Source organism: Danio aesculapii, chromosome 7 (assembly GCF_903798145.1).
Source record: "Danio aesculapii chromosome 7, fDanAes4.1, whole genome shotgun sequence".
Classification (NCBI taxonomy): Eukaryota; Metazoa; Chordata; class Actinopteri; order Cypriniformes; family Danionidae; genus Danio; species Danio aesculapii.
This window is the reverse complement of record NC_079441.1, coordinates 16,776,789-16,794,704: the sequence shown is the minus strand read 5'-3', so window position 1 is coordinate 16,794,704 and position 17,916 is coordinate 16,776,789. Positions and strand designations below refer to the sequence as shown.

The window sequence follows — 17,916 nt, the reverse complement described above, 5'->3', positions numbered from 1 at the left end:
AGCAATCATCAGTTCCTGGTTCCCTCCTAATCTCCTGTCAATACAGCAATTCATTCATTCATTTTCCTTCGGCTTATTCCCTTTATTCATTAGGGGTCACCACAGTGGAATGAACCACCAACTTATCCAACATATGTTTTACACAGGGATATCCTTCCAGCTGCATTAACCCAGTACTGGGAAACACCCGTACACACTCACATTCACATACACTACAGCCAATTTAGTTAATTCAATTCACCCATAGCTCATGTCTTTGGACTGCAGGGGTGCCCCTGGTAAATCCCCTGTGGCCACCCCAATATGATTTTGCTGTTGATATTATTAAATGTACTTACAGTGCATCCGGAAAGTATTGATAGCGCTTCACCTTTTCCTCATTTTTTATGTTACAGCCTTATTCCGAAATGGATTAAATTAATTTATTTCCTCAACATTCTACACACAATACCCCATAATGACAATGTGAAAAAATGATTTTTTGAAGTTGTTGCAAATTTAAAAAAAATAAAAACCTGAAAAATCACATGTACATAAGTATTCACAGCATTTGCTCAATACTATGTTGATGCACCTTTGGCAGCAATTACAGCCTCAGGTCTTTTTGATTATGATGCCACAAGCTTGGCACACCTGTCTTTGGAATTTTTGCCCATTCCTCTGTGCAGTACCTCTCAAGCTCTATCAGGTTGGATAGGAAGCAACGGTGTACAGCCACTTTCAGATCTCTCCAGAGATGTTCAATAGGATTTAGATCTGGGCTCTGGCTGGGCCACTCAAGAACATTCACTGAGTTGTTGTGAAGCCACTACATATATATATACATTTATGTGTGTAAAAATAAACAATTCAGGGGGGCTAATAATTCTGACTTCTAGCCTCCCTAAATTATTAGCCCTTGTTTATTTTTTTCTCCAAATTCTGTTTAATTGAGAGAGAATTTTTTTCGACACATTTCTACACATAATAGTTTTAATAACTCATCTCTAATAACTGATTTATTTTAACTTTGCCATGATGACAGTACATAATATTTGACATTTTAAGGCGTAACTAGGTTAATTAGGTTAACTTAGGCAGGGTTATTAGGCAAGTTATTGTATAACGATGGTTTGTTCTGTAGACTATCGGGAAAAAAAAATAGCTTAAAGGGGCAAATAATATTGCAGAAAAAACATTCCAGCTAAAAAACACATCTCTCACTTATACAAAAGATTAGTAAATAATACTGTACAAAATACAGAACACGTTAAAGGAAAATGGGAACTAGAACTAAATACCATAAATGAGGATGAGGTCTGGACTGAGTTATGTGAAGGATGTCATAAAGGCATTAATAGTCAATTGTGGAAAGAATTTGATTGGAAAGTAAAAATGAGGTACTTTAATACTCCTTTTGTAATATCTACATATGTAAAAGGACCATCTGTAGCTTTGTGTTGGAGAAAATATGGTAAAATTGGAGATCATACCACATTTTTGGGACTGTCCTAAGATTCAAGAATTTTGGAAAAAAGTGTTTAAAAGAAATAGATAAGATATTAGATATAGAAATACCCCACAATCCAGTTATGTGCTTACTGGGAGCACTGTCCAAATAAATTTTAATGAAGAAACAAGATTTATCCTAAGGATATTATTACTGGTTGCAAATAAATGATAACAGTACACTGGATGGAAGAAAGTTCTCCAAAGGTGGCTCAGTGGATTCAGAGACTTAAACAGGTCTAGATAATGGAAAAAATGACTGCACGTCTACAAATAAAGACTGATATTTTTCTGAAGAGGTGGAAAAGTATTATAACATATTATTTGCTTAACTTATCATCACTGTAATTTGATGTAACTACAATGCAACACAATGTAACTTGATGTACAAGTGTATCCCCTGTAAAGTAATTATGATAGCAAATACCTTTTTTACTATTTTCTTTTCATTTTTTTTTATTATTAAAATTTCATTACTATTTTTTTTTTGTTTTACGCATCACCTCATGTGTAAGGGGTTAAATTGTTGGGATGTTCTGTAAAAAATATATTGAAAAAAAACTTAAATAATTTTTTTAAAGGTGCTAATAACTTTGCCCTTAAATGGTGTTTAAAAAATTTTAAAAATGCTTTTATTCTATATTTAGACATAGAAAAAAATATTATCAGACATACTGTGAAAATTTGGAAAATGTGAATATTTGGGAAATATTTAAAAAAGAAAAAAATCAAAGGGGGGCTAATAATTCTGACTTCTACTATCTATCTATCTATCTATCTATCTATCTATCTATCTATCTATCTATCTATCTATCTATCTATCTATCTATCTATCTATCTATCTATCTATCTATCTATCTATCTATCTATCTATCTATAATTCTGAATCAAAACATGACATTGTTCTAGCAAGGAACACGAACTTCCGTGGCATGAACAACTGACGTATTGTCAAAGGAGCTGTCCAGCGGCTGTGGTGCTGACCTTGCTCCAAAAACTGCCTTTTTAGGCATTAAAATCAAACTTTGCACGGTGGAAAAAAGAAATTAGTTATAAGTTGTAAACTAATTAAATAAATACTGAGCTACACAACAGTTTATTACACCAAGGCGTTCATTGTTTGTTGTGTTAAATATCATCACTGACTGTGAATCCCTCTTATATTCGTCATGCTGTGACTCGCGTCACCCTTTCCGTCACATGACTGAGGCCGGTGGCATATTTCTTTTGTTGGTTAAGGCGGTGACACGTCAAAAACGCACATTGTTGAGGGAGAAGCTTAAGGAGGATTCATTTTTAGCACAAATGTTGTGTCGAGGGAGTCAGCCTCGTCTGCAGTATGTAACAAAACACGGTGAACATAACATCCTCGAGCTAAAATAGCCGTTTTCGCATTTCGTCATCTGCTCTAAATTTGCAGTCATATGCATTTTAGATGAGCGCGCGCCACACAACAAACCTGTGTCATGGAAGACTCTGTCTGTCTTCAAATATACGCGTCTTTACGAGGATATCCATAACATATTTTTTGAGAAAGTATAGGCTATACAGTAGGGTGAGAGCAGTGTCGTTTCTCTCGTGTGAATGTGTGGGGCGCGTGTAAAATGACCGAACTAACAACTGTGGGTGAGGAAGGCAGAGCAGAGCCAAAACTCCACTAGGATTGGACATCAGGCGGTGCTGTGGAGGATTCCCGGGGATTGCTGTGACTCCTAAAACACTTGAGCTTTTAAAACAGCAGCTTAATCACCAATAAACCCAATGGCAGCATCGGAGAAAACACTCATTTACCGGGAGGACACTGATTGTTTTAAGAACTTGCTTTCTAAAACAGACATGCGCATGATCGCCGCGCAACAAGAGTCAAACTATGTGGATCTGAATGACTTGTTGGAGCTGAGATTGGATGATACAAAAACAGCAACTTTTAACGGCGACTCGAATCAAATTGCAGCTAATAAAAGTGCCAGTGGCACGAGCGATTCACAAGAAGAGCGGCGCGCTGAAAAAATCAATGATTATAAAAGCACACCGGAGGAGGACAGCGCGGAAAAGTCGAGCTCCTTTGAAACAGCGACTTCGGAAGTACCTCAAGTTGATGACAAAGATGCAGATTCTGTCGGGGATAAACCCAAATCTCCAGATCTGAATAATGAACAGTACAACGACGTTTATATGAGCAGCAAAAGTGAATCGGATGATGAGGCCACTGTGGTGCTTTCGGACCACGACACGTCTGAAGTGCGCGAGGATGAGTCCCACTACATCACAACTCACGAAATCCAGCTTTTAGAGTTGGACCACGATGTGGATTACGACATCGAGACGGGATCCAGCTGGGATCTGGAGGACGATCTCCGGGTTTACACGTTTGTCGATTATGCGTCTTTTGACAGTGATGAAACGCTGGAGGCAAAAGAGGCGAGCGTGACAGGCAACCAGAGCGCAGCAGTGGTCAGCAGTAAGCCTGAAAGCAATCTCTGTGACGCGGACAAATGTGCCAGCTCAGATGAGGGCCTGTCTAAAAAGCAAAATACAGCAGGGCAGATTCACCTGTCAATCAAAGCCACTTCCCGCGCAGTGAATGACAAGGGCAACAAGCAAAATCAGGCAAAAGACATAAGTCGGTTTGTTTTGAGAGGAGTGGATGTAAAGGGGGAGAAAGTGTGTGATAACACAAAGTGTTTCATTGCTGTGCCAGGGCGCTTGCACTTTGGCAGCAAACGAAAAAGCAAAGATGTGAACGAGTATTCCAGTGGTTCGTCCAGCGCGGTGAGCGAGCTGGATGACGCGGATAAGGAAGTGCGTAATCTCACTGCCAGGGCTTTCAAAAGTTTGGCGTACCCATATTTTGATGCAATAAACTTCAATACTTCTAGTGAGTCTTCAGTCTCGGAGCATGGGCCAGGAATCAACAGCTGGTCAGCGTTTGTTGATTTTAAATATGGCAAGGGGAGAGATCAAAACTTAGTGGCGCATAAAGGCTCCACGTCTAATTTCCATTTCACTAAAAAGAGAGACGGTAAGGCGATAACAGGGTTGACGTTAACCAGCATGCGAGCGCCCCCAGTCGAGATTTTTGCTCTGAACGGCAATTTAGTTGGGCACAAAAACTCATCGTCCACCACAAAAAAGATTGAGCTCATGGGAAAGTTCTCACAGGGGCAAAGCGGGCTCATAAGATTGACAGAAACACTTAATATTCGAAGTAATGTCAAATCTGGGCACCCTGTAAACGAAAGCACTGAAGGATCACGTTCCACAGATGAAGTTACAAACACCTTGCCAAGCGCTCAAGGGAGTGAGGCCAGCAAGCCACCCTGCAATGCAGGGGAAACCATGGAAGACACGCACAAGAAAGCCATATTCGCATCGAGCCTCCTCAAAAATGTCATTTCTAAGAAAATGCAGTTCGAGCAGGAGCGCAAAATGGAGAGGGGCGAGATATGCGAGACGCACCACGCGCCCTCTCCATGTTTCGCCACGCACGAGCACGAAGCGCAGAGAGAGAAAGCGGCCAGGAGAGACTCCAAAGGTCTGCAAAGGCAAAGCTCGAAGTTCTCCGAGGCAGACTCCGACTTCACGATCGTCTGCGTGGACGATCTGGGCGACATAGTAGATGGTAATTCAAGCGATGCCAAAGACGACGGGCGCAAAGAAGAGAGCGCGTCGGAAACCAATTTAGAGTCGGCGAATGATACTAAAAAAGGAGCATTCGAAGCATCCAAAAGCACGCTGCTTCGAAGCCAAAATAGCGCGTTCAGATCTTGGAGGGACGGCGAGCTAGAGTTTCAAAAGGAACATAAAAACGACAAAACTCCTGAGGGAGCACCGCTGCGCGAGCGTCCGGCGGAGACCAACTTCTGCGTCGGTTCGGTGATCGGCAACCACACTAAAATGTCACATTTGTTTGTGCCAAGTATCCAGCTTCCGTGCGCGGAGAGAGACCTCAGGAAACCACCGCCGAATGTGAACTATCAAGGAGAGAGCGGGGCTGTGAAGTGTCGCTCGAACACCCTCTATGTGTCAGACGCCACGCGCAGCGCGGTGACCTCAAAGTCGCCCGAAATCAAAATAAGTTTGCGGAGCGTGCGGGACAACAAGAGCGACCCGTTCAACATCGCCAAGCTCCTGACGCCAAACGTAGGCTGCAAGACAGCCGATGACGCCAGATGTCAAGCGCTCGCCGCGGCTTTCAAGGGTGAGTCTGACAAAGTGCCACACTTTATAGTCAGAGACATTAGAGATAACAAGCAAGGCAAGCTGCAGACTCCCATTCACCAGGTTAGAGACGTGCGCAAACTGGTAAAGAGCTCCTATCACTTTGTGTCTTTAGATAACAACGATAACAAATCAATGCACTCGACTTGCGATGGAGAGCAGAAAACATTAAAGCAGAGTCCTTATCTGAACTCATCCCCTCTTACACCCATAGTCATTAAATGCCAGTCTGTGAATACAAATAGCAACGTGAAGCAAGCCGGAAATTTAATAGAGCCCCCCAAGAGACGATTTCCAGAGGATCTAGTTGAAACTGACAGGTCCTCTCCTCATGCTGCTGCAGCTAACAGGCTGCCAAAGCAAGAGGTTCCAGCTGAATTAAAAACTGAGACGAGTGCAAAAAACCAAGACAAAACAAGCGACACCAGCGAGAAAAAACATGAATACAAGAAGCCCAACCAAGCTGCTTTTGAGAAACTGCAAGCCGCCGTCAAAACGATGGAGCAGCTGTATGTTTTTGACAGGAATGAGTGGAAGAGAAAGACAGAGCCACGTCCGCTAACAGACAGCCACGTGCTCTCGCTTATCACCACTGAGGAACACACCATAGAGGATCAGGAAGTAAACACACCTGCTGATCGCTTCCTGAGACGAGATTCAAACTCAAACTTGATTGAAACTCCAACAAAAAAGGATGACAAGCCACCAGGCACTCCCCTCACCCAGGAGCAAAATGGCCCCAAAACACTCCTGCAGCTATCAGGAACGCCATGTAAGCATATTACCCGGAAACCTGCAGCCACAAAAGCACCGCAAACCCACATTTCATCACCAGCATTCAAAGTGGTGACACCCAAATCACCAAAACTACCCGTATCCTTGAAGATATCCCAGCCAAAACGTGCACTTGAAGAGAGGGAGAGACCCAACGGCAGTGAAACTCAGTTTGCACCTCTCCAGTTCACCTCCATAGCAGATTCAGAGAACTACTTAACCATCCCTGTGAAGCCTCATGCCATGTCCGCCAGAAAGCAAACCACAGGCAAAACGGCTCTCTACACAATCCCATCTGGAGGAGGTAAACCCCAAACGGCCAGTCCGCCTTCCTACCTGGTTCACAGTGACATCATCAGTCACCCGTCACCAAAACGGTCATCTTTTGTAATGGAGACACAGTCCCCAGATACCGCCACTATTTACCACACACCCCTGCCTGTCCCAATGCAGGCTGCTCAGCCTCAAGTCATCTGTTTCTCCCCTACAGTCCAACCCTCCCCTGTACCGACAGAGCACTTCCAGGCGACCCAAAGAAAGATGCTGCTGGATCCCACTACTGGAAGCTACTATTTAGTGGACACTCCAGTCCAGCCAGCCACCAGGCGTCTATTTGACCCAGAAACGGGGCAGTACGTAGACGTCCCAATGCCACCGCAGCCTCCCATGACCCCCGTCCCACTTCCGATATCCCCTCTCGCCCTTGGCCCGGGAGCTTACGGCCACACCTACATGTTTTACCCGGGATACATGCCAACCACAATGATCCCCACGCGCACTATTCAATCCCAGCTCTCTATGCAGTCCGAAGCAGATGATGTGGATAAAGCCCATTCTCACATGGGGCAGCAGGAGGAGGGAGCTTATATAGAGAGGCCTTACTATATGCCGTCTGGGAAGTCGTCACAATCGAGCAGCATGGCTCAACATGTTACCACCAGCAGACTGGCCAATAGCAAGCAGCCCGTCATCAGCATCACATCTCAGCAAGGGCCGAGGATCATCGCTCCACCCTCATTCGACGGCACCACCATGAGCTTTGTGGTGGAGCATAGGTAAAGCCCCACTCACCTGCAGCGTAAGTGCAGTTTTCATTTATTTAATAATATTTGCATGTTTTTTTCATAATGTTAAAGGGATTGAAAATTCTAAATGCTGTCACACTTCACTTGTTTCAAACCTATTTGAGTTTTTTCTTCTGTTGAACATGAAATAAGATATTTTGGAAAACCCATTGACTTTCATAGATTTTTTTTCCTATTATGTAGGTCGATGGTTGCCAGCAACTAACATTCTTCAAGATATCTTCTTTTTGTGTTCAGCAGAAGAGAGAAACACATAAAGATTTATAACCAAACGAGGATGATAATATAATAAGTAATATTATTTTTTGTGTGAACTACCCCTTTAAGGGCTTTAATATAAAGGAAATTTTCACAGTATGTCTGACAATATTTTTTCTTCTGGAGAAAGTCTTATTTGTTTTATTTCGGCTAGAGTAAAAGCAGTTTTTAATTTTTTAAAAAACATTTTAAGGTTAAAATTATTAGCCCCTTTTTTTCAATAGTCTACAGAACAAACCACCGTTATACAATAACTTGCCTAATTACCCTAACCTGCCTAGTTAACCTAATTCACCTAGTTAAGCCTTTAAATGTCACTTTAAGCTGTATAGAAGTGTCTTGAAAAATATCTAATAAAATATTATTTACTTTCGTCATGTCAAAGATAAAATTAATCAGTTATTAGAAATGAGTTAATAAAACTATTATGTTTAGAAATGTGATGAAAAAATCTCTCTGTTCAACAGAAATTTGGGAAAAAAACAAAGGGGCTAATAATTCAGGGGGTTTAATAATTCTGACTTCAACTGTATATATAATCTTAAAATGAAAAGAAAATCATTTTGTATTTGTACAACTCAACTCAACTCAAGTCATTCATAAAAAGTATATAGAGATCTTATAAAGATGATTTAGTATTCATGATTTAGTATACATTAGTTTTATTTTGATTATGTTTCTTAAATTATTATTACAATTCATATTTTATGATTTTCATGGTATATATATTAATTCAGGCACTTTTACCACAATGCGACATATGAACCATTTGGTAGAGACCAATATTTTAGAAATGTGATGTTGAAAATAAATACATTGATTGTGATAACTAGCAACATTAGGAGTTAAGAGATGCAACCCAGAGCTTTAAAAGGGTTAAAGTGAAAATGCTAAATAATCATAAAAGTCATCTTTAATACACAACTTTTTCTCAAGGTCCTTAAAGGGATAGTTCCTCCAAAAAGAGAAAAATTGCTCACTCGTTATTAAAACTAACAATTAGTGTTTTTTCTTCTGTTGAACACAAAGAGGATATTGTGAAACATGTTGGAAACCAGTAAACCTTGACTTTCATAGCAGGAAAAACAAATACTGAGGAAAGTCAATGGTTACAAGTTTAAAACTTTCTTTAAAAAAGCATTAAAAATACAAACTTTCAGATTGTTCAACAGAAGAAATAAGACTAATAAAGTCTGTGACAAGTGATGGGTAAGTAATGATGACATATTCAGTTTGGGGTCAACTATATCCTTTATTTACTCATTGTGCTATTAAAATATGGATGCATCATGCTTCACATCCAACTCCATTTCTCTCCTTACTGTTTCGTTATTTTTCTCTGTCCACAAGTGGGCTCCTATAACAGTTTAATGTAACAGCATTTAGTACTGTATGCATTTATTTAGAATTCATTGCGGCATTGGTCCCAATGAGTTTCATTTGTATGGACAAAAAATAAGACTATTTTTTAAAGTGTGTGTGTGTGTGTGTGTGTGTGTGTGTGTGTGTTCTGTAGAAGCATAAAGAATACAAGTTTGGAATGACATGATGGTGAGTACATGGTAACAGAGTTGTAATATTGGGGTAAACTGATGCTTTCAGATTCTCATAAGCTAAAGGAAGTTCTATTTATTTATTTTTTTGTTAGTAAAAATTGGATCACACCTGTGGACATAAATCATCATTATCTTCGAATTACTTCAAAAATGCAAGACAATGCAAGATAATTTTGCATGATCATTCACATCACTTCAAAGAACAGAATTTGTCGTTCTGTAGTTTCCTGTTTTCTGGTTAAGTATTAAAAATATATTCATTAGATGATGTAGTTCTTGAAATATCATGTTTATAAATTAACTATTTTAGTCCATCTAAAGGCCCCTGTACACAAACTAGGTGTGTAAATTTTCTCAAAGATCATTTGATGTTTGTTCTGGGACTTGCCAAAGTGTTCCAGAAAACATCAACTGAACCAATAAACACTTTCAAACAACCATTGGCAAGTTGCCTGGTACTAGCTGTTTCTGTGAGGACCTGTGGATTCAGAGTTTCTAGATGAGCATATCAATTTTTATATGATCTATATCCATAACGATATCATAACAATTTTTATTTCATTTTCAACACTTGAGTGCAATGCAATCGGGTCTCTTGTAGCCCCCAAGGGACAGTTTTCCACACCACACACACCACACAACCACACTGAACTGAACGTAAACACTACAAACTGAACTACACTGTTCCAATTTACAATGACCTTTTATGTGAAGCTGCTTTAACACAATCTGCATTGTAAAAGCGCTATAAAAATAAAGGTGAATTGAATTGAATTTTCACAAATAAAAGCATAACCATATTTTTAATAATAATAATTACTTCAAAAGAGGCAGTTGTCTTAGTTAAATAATAATAAAGATGATGATGATTATTATTATTTATGATGACTTATATTTATTATTGTTATTATTATTATTATTATTATTATTATATTTCTAAAGAATGATCATGTGATTTTTATATACTCTAGGTGTAAATTCGAAAAGACTGTCTCCTTAGCCATTTTGCGAACTATTTCCTTTTCATTTTGCCTAAAAAACTCATGTGAGCATCAATGTCTTTTGTGACTTAGTGTGCCCAATAACACAGCTTGTGCAAACATATTGACATTGCTATGATCTGATGTTTCCTTAACTGCTGTTTTCTCACTGTTGCCATTTTTTATTTGCATGTTTTTCTGCAAATTGGCATGTTTGTACTCAGCATTGCTTGTGTGGCGCCCAGACATTTACTGACTGTGTGCATCTGAAAAATATATAACTTTTAGAGCTGTCAAAATTAGTGCGTTAACAGATGCAATTAATATGAAATATTTAACATGTTAAAAAAAATTTACTAAATTTTTTTTATTTCCTGTTGTGGCCGACGTGTGTTCAACGCGTTCAATGTGCGAAGAAATATGGATAAGACCAAGGAAGGACTTTTAGAAAGAAAGTTTCAGTAGAAAACAATTAATGCCGAATTTCCACACTATCCAGCATTTCCTCCAGAGTTTCATGCAATTTCATATGTTTTATTTTAATCTTTCGACTTTTGTTTTGATAGAATTTGATACTACATGCCAAATGGAAAGAAAAACCTCCGCATTTCATGACTTTAAGGTAATCAAAAATCGCTGTTTACATGGTAGACTCTTAATCAGAGTATTATCTTAATCATATTAAAATTGCAGTATTGGTGTCCATGTAAATGTACTCTAAAAGTGCCAGATGATATCACAAGCCATCAAAGACAGCATTCCTCTGCCTTTAAGATAATTCCATATGCCCTCAAATGTTTCAAAACAGCCCTCAAAAAGTTTGACGAGTTTTCCCCTTAAACGCAACTTTTATAAAGCATCTGCTTCACATTGCTTTGTCAGAATCATTGCTTGTACAATATAGGGATACTTTAGAATGCTTAGTTTAAGCAAATATTATGAACACGATCGTCGCTCACCGTGTGCGCTGTACTGCACGAGTTGTGTCTGTGTGTGTGTGTGTGTGTGAGACCCTTGATGTACCCCTTGATGCTTCTTACGTCCTTGTCGTAGCACCAGTGGCACCAAAATTAGGCACAGAAATTCATATGCTGATTCAGTGATTTTGCTTGTGAGAAACTTTTCTCACTGTCAGGTAACATCATTGAAAAGAAAAGGGCCACATTCCCCGATAATGCCAACAGACTGGACTGTCTTAGCAACTGGCTGACTGTAAAGGAGGACTAAACAAAATTGTTTCTACTTTATAATTAATGTTCTCAACTCTCAGCAATACAACTTTTTAATGAGTACAATTGTTTGTATTCAACACTTTATTATTATAATTTTTTAATTAAAATATTTATTAAAATTATTAAAATTTTAGTTTTTTATTGGCATTGATTGTTTTGAAATTCAAATGGAACTTACATGTGTTTTTATTTCTGTAATAATATGGCTGTCAAGCCAACAGTTTGAGGATCTTGATGGTTTATGGCAGATATGTTGTTTACATGAAGAAATCTGTTTTACAGTTAAACAAAAATTCTAATAAACAATCATATGTTGAATTCAAATAATTTTTTTGTCTTGCGTTTACATTAATTATACATTTGAATAGCCAAAATGACAAGTTTCAGTCTTTTAAATGTGATTAATTGCAAAAAAGTGTGATTAATTAGTAAAAATTTTTAAATCGATTGACAGCACTAATAATTTTACCTTTAATAACTCTGCATGAAATCAAAACTTATAATGTTTTATACCACACATTGTTGAGGTGAACAATTAATATTTGCAATTTAATCCACTGGGAAAAAATAAGTGCTTTTAATCAAAATGATTTCCCCTCTGGATCGGCAGTTCTTCTCCTATGATGTCAGTTTGAGTGAAATATGCTTAGCCACACCCCTCCAAGGTGTGGTCACAACAATAAACCCCACCCTTACTCAGTATTTTATTTCAGTAATAAATGCATCATCATTCTAAATAAAAGGCTTCAAAAAACTTCTCATTTACACAGATTTTTAAGAAGAAATAAAACTGAATGTATACATCAGGTTTTTAAGCAGCTAAATGCTTCACAGTAATGCTTCTATGACTGAACACGGTTTTGTTTATATGATTATAAATAAATATGATGCTACGTTAACACCTCCTGCTCCAGTTGTAAAATAGCGCCCTCAAAATCCATGCCTACTGTTCTATTTTCTCGAGAGCTACTGTATGCGTATGGTATGGACTATAGTGGTTTAAAGAGCGGCGGGTGGCGTGGCGTCTGCGGGGCAGAAGGGAAGAGGCGTGGCATTGTTGGCATATCAATGGGAGGAGAGAAAGGTCAGCTAGTTTGAGGCATGTGTTTGTGCTGATACAGTGTTGTGGCAGCTGCTGCGGGATATCAAGACGCTTGGGCTGCAGGCAGGTCACCTTTTTATAGGACAGCATTATGTTAAAGGGAAAGACCCAGAGGAGGGCCAGAAGCTTTGGCTGAGGGATGTTATACAAACAAATCAGCCAACGTGCGATCAGGCGGCGCTGGGGGGTAACGTGAGACTCCTTAAATGCAAAATTTTAATGGCCTGTGATCCAGCTATTAGCAAGCAGTGGATGGTTTTAGAGACGCCTGAAGATCATGCTTGGTTTTGAGTGTGGCTTGAGTAACTAACCTGTTTGCTGTGTTTGCGTCGCTGTGGTGAAATTCAGTTTTTAACGTTGATGTTTTGTTTTATTTTTACACAGGAGCCACGTGACATCTCCTTTTCGCTGAGTTTGGTGACTTTATTTACTTTATTTTGGGATCTTCTTCATTTTCTTCATCATGACATCGCACAATTCTTTATGTTTGCCCATTATCTGCTTTTGTTTTTGTTTATGTAATCTTGTTTTGTTTTAGAAATCTGCTTTTCTTAACTTTTTGTGAAAGTGGATGGGTTTTTCAGGATTCATTTTTTTTTTAATTCCTGCACATTTACTGCATCGGTTATTGTTTAAAAGAAAAAGAAAACACTTTAAGCACCTTCAGAATGATGTCAGTGAAATATGTTAAAGCAACTCAATCTCACGGCAATTCATAACGTTTTGATTTAGTGGCTAATTCAGATAAATTCATATGATCTCATTCGTACAATTTAGTATGATATGCTCATCCCCCAATGACGGTTGGGTTTAGGGGTGGGATTGGGTGCCACGTCTCCTATTTAAAAGCGTACATTTTCATATGACTGTAAATGTAAAATATTTACGTTTGCTTGTGAGATCATGCTGGTGAAAGAGAACGACGTCTATCTAGCAATTTAATAAAATCAGGCAATAAATATGGTCACAACTTTGTAATTTGCAGTATGAAACAATAATATTTTTGAGCTTTGTTTAAACAGTACACTATAAAAAGTAATAAGTTACTTAAAAAGTGAGTAAACCTGTAGCCTTAAAAGCGTCAAGTTGACTTAACTTTAAAAAGTGAGTAAACCTGTTTACTTAATAATAGTAAGACAACATGTTTACTCACTTTTTACAGTAAATTCAACTAATCGTTTTTTATGCTTGATTCAATTGATAGTTTTCAGTGCAGAGACCTGGCGGGCAAAAAAAACAAAACAATAGGCTGTAATGGCAGCTACACTGGGATCTCCATAGGAACGCAGCACAAATTGCTCATATTTCCATCTGTTTCAAGCTACGAATATTTGGATCACATATCAACAGAACGAAACCGAGATATGATCACAACCTGAAAATTGTGGGCACTTGCGATATATTCTGCACCTGCAGCCATATTTTAATCATTTAAAACCTTTACAACCCTGTCAGAGCTCCAATTCGGCAATATTTACATCTATCTTGTGGATATTCCTCAGCAATTTAGTCATTGGGGATGGCGTTATAGCACATGAGTGTCTGCTTTTAAACTTGGTGTTGGTTTGTTTTGCTTAGATCCATATTTGCTGGTAGGGAAAATCTGTTCGTTCACTTCTGCTTTTTATACTTGGCTTTGTTTTTCAATTTATTCTTTAAATGCAACTTGGAAAATAAAATAGAAACTGTATAAAAAGCATACAACAGCACTGACAGTTTAAGATATCATAGATTGTTATGGGTAAATGATGCTACCTTTTAGCACAATTTCTCCTTTCTGGCTGTTCTTTCTATGAAGGAATTCTGTTGAAGCACAGCCCAGGCATGTCTCCTCCCCGGTTAGTAATGCTTTATGTTATTGCACAATAGTTATCCGGCTTTTTGGCCAAAAAAGGGAGAAAATACTCAGTCCGTGACTTGGCGGGCAGTAGCAGACAGTAATTTTTTTGCCTGCCAGGGGAGCATTGAAAACTATCAATTGTGGCACTAATAAAAATATAGGCTCTGTGAAAAACTTAAATCCATGGAAACTTTAAAATGCACTAAAGTTTCTTTACAATGGTAAAAAAGTTTATTTGGATTTTTAAAATGGTTTAAAAAGGTTTAAAATACAAAAAAAATATTAAAAACTCTTACTTATATTGTAAGAGTGTATAACACTATGTGAATTTTATGCCCAACGTCAACTTTTTATGTGCCACTTGCAAAGTTCATATGCCTTTCAACATATTCCATTTGATAGTGCTTGAACACAAACACTCGACACATAAAAATATCCATTCTGGCCCAATTGTCTGCATTTTCCTCTCCAAAAATGACAAGCTGCAGAAAAGTCATTGTACTCATTGTACTTAAATTACAGTTTTACCAATAAACCAAATCACCAGTGTGTAAGTATAGCTACAGTATATATCCAATGCTGATCAATTAAAATAAAAGACTTGCTATATTATATCTAGGCACCTATGTTGGTAAATTATTATTTGTTGGTTTTAAACAGGTTCTCTATAATGTAAAATACATATAATTTGTCCTGATATCCATCATTCCTTGACCGATAAACTTCTCGTGACCTTGATTCTCAACACTCTTCCTTGAGAGCTTAATGATTTACAGTTTTATATTGTATTTTTTTATTTTTTGCTGTTGTTTTTGCGCTGGTATTTAATAGGCCACACATTATGATGATATATGATGTGGTGAATGGGGTGTTTTAGGGGATTATGATATTCCTCTATTATCTCACAATACCAGTGTGGTTTGAGTGTGTATGAGAATGTGTTTACCAAGTCATTTTGATCTGGTATCGGAGTTTAATCTCGTGGCAGCAGTGATAATGAGTCAATGTCAGGTGAATTGATTTCAGGGGAAGAAGTGAAAGATATTCGAAGGTATTTCATGTATTTTTCAATATATAGAATCTGTTTGGAACGTAACCGTTTAGCATCAAGTCAAAATGTCCTTAATTTCAAGAATATTCAGAATATGCTGAATAATAAATGAATGGTTCAAGTAGTTTACAATCAGGGTTTTCAGTTTTCTTTGCAATTCAAAATGCAATTTGATATTCATTATAGTACATTCTGTGTCTTATTCATGATAAACTTGCAATATTTCATTTAATTAAACATATTTATAAAAAATATATGGGCGACCAGTATTAAAAACAGAATAAAATGTTTAGAATTATGTAAAAATAAATAATATTAATTTAGCATTTTATTAATTTAGCATTTTATTATTACCTTTTCTTCAGAAAAACAATCTCTGGTTCCCAAAGAATATTTCAGTTTTTGTTTTTTGTATTTTTAGTGTGGAAAAAAACATTTTAAAAGTCTAATGAACTTTTTTTAATGGAAAGTTTTCATGGATTTGCTAATATGTAAAACACCGCAGTACGTTTTCAAAATCTTAATGATAAACATTGTAAACATTCTTTACAACCAAAGACTATAACCTAAAACACAAGATATGTCACTCCTATAGTTTTTAATGGGGAAAAGTGTAATGGTGCCTTCATACTAGACACGGATGAAGCGTTAAGTGCGAGTGATTTACATGTTAAGCCAATGCAAAGACGTGAATAGTCATCCTGCATCCCGATTCATGGGAATGAGGCAGCGTGAATGAAGTGGTGCGGGTTAAGCGTTTTACACGTCAAAGTTGAAAAATCTGAACTTCAGCAGACATTCACGCCGTGTTAACGAATCAGGAGCTTTATCTTGTAGGGGTGTGATTATGACATAGTGCCTGTTGTTGGTGTCCCCAGGAGACATCCTCTTGCTGACACAGGACAACAGCTCTTCAAAATGGGCTTGGCTATGTAGGAAGCACCGCTTAAAGTCTCCATCATTTAGGTGAAATTTCTGAACTCACAGAGCTGGGTGCACCACTGAAAAAATCTAGTGGACTTAGACACAGTGCCAAACGAATATATGCTGTCTTTCAGCCTTCCTAAATCACAAGGCACAGCTATTCTCTCTATAAAATTCATGTTAGCCAATTAGCAAAAAATGAATTTGATGCTTGAATGAAGCGAGTAAACTCAAAATGTCCTTTTACGTGTGAAAAGCGTGATTTATTTGTGCGTCCCGTGTCTGGTGTGAACACAGCATAACTGTCAATATGGCGAATGAAGCCCCTCCTTCTAGTACAGGAGCCAGTCATTGAACACTATAGACTGTAATTCTCCAGGGGAGGGATTCGGACCACACATGAGTTTCTGCAGATTCTGTGAGATTTGAACATTTAGAAATTAAACTATTAGACAGTTGTTGTTTAACCTTATTGGTGATTCCTAATGTGAAATTTAATTGCTTGGCAAGCAATTTTGGAGAATTTGATGTTTCCCCATTCAAACAAAATGCTTGAGCATACTGCTCGAGAAGCCTTTCAAAAATGGTCCCTGAGTGAATTACTTGCCTTAAAGGGACTTTGACGCGACTGACATAATTCTGAATCTTTGAATAACTGTCAATACATTTGGATCCTGTTTTATCTCTGTCCCTTTTTTGATGCATCTAGTTTGTTTTTAATAACTCGTGTTTGTGAATTCGTTGATTATTTCAGCTGTTGGAGCTGCTGGCCAGTCCGTTAAGCTGACTTTTGAGAATGTTTGATGTGGCACTTTCTTTAAATTGATACAAACATCCATTCAGAGTGTTTCAATTCAGTGACAAGTTTACTTAAAGGTATTTTTTAAGCAAAATAAGTGTATGAAGTGTAACGCTAAATGTTTTTGTTTGTTATGTGCTCCATGTTGGTTTTGTGCAAAGGAGCTCCTAATGATGTAAGGAGTCAAATGATGTCATAAGATGACATTTGAAAGTGGATTATTCCTGTAATAGCCGGTGTAATTATAAGCATTAACTGTTCACTTGATCAGTGATGTCTGAATGAGACTGAAGTGATGATAAAGTTATGTTGCGAAGGTTAGAGGTACGTTTGAAGATGGATATAGGTGAAATATTGGATGAGAATATACATCATTGATGTCTAGAAAGAATAAGGATTGAGGTTCAAAACAAAAGAATGCAAAAAGAAAAAAAAAAACGAGAAATGCATATTGGTTTGAAGTTACAGGAAAAATAAAAATTGTACTTTAATATCGTCTTGTGTCTTTTCTTTTCTCTGAATGTTATTTTTTTCTGAGATGTCTGGTATTTAATATTTCCAATATGGTAGTGCAGAAACATAAATTGTTCAACTGCTTAGTTGGAC

General features: G+C 37.8%; 1 protein-coding gene across 2 annotated transcripts; it reads left to right on the top strand.

Annotated features, from left to right (window-relative positions):
- Window positions 1-2,813: 2,813 nt before the first annotated feature.
- c7h4orf54 (chromosome 7 C4orf54 homolog) lies at window positions 2,814-17,801 on the top strand. Of its 2 annotated transcripts, none has more exons than XM_056461144.1 (3): window positions 2,814-7,538; window positions 9,343-9,377; window positions 13,081-17,801. In XM_056461144.1, the coding sequence occupies exons 1-2, from the start codon at window positions 3,250-3,252 to the stop codon at window positions 9,368-9,370; spliced, it is 4,317 nt and encodes a 1,438-aa protein (XP_056317119.1). In that variant the 5' UTR covers window positions 2,814-3,249; the 3' UTR covers window positions 9,371-9,377; window positions 13,081-17,801. The 2 variants fall into 2 exon arrangements, with proteins under 2 accessions (XP_056317119.1, XP_056317120.1); XM_056461145.1 differs by having other exon boundaries at window positions 2,816-7,561.
- Window positions 17,802-17,916: the final 115 nt, after the last annotated feature.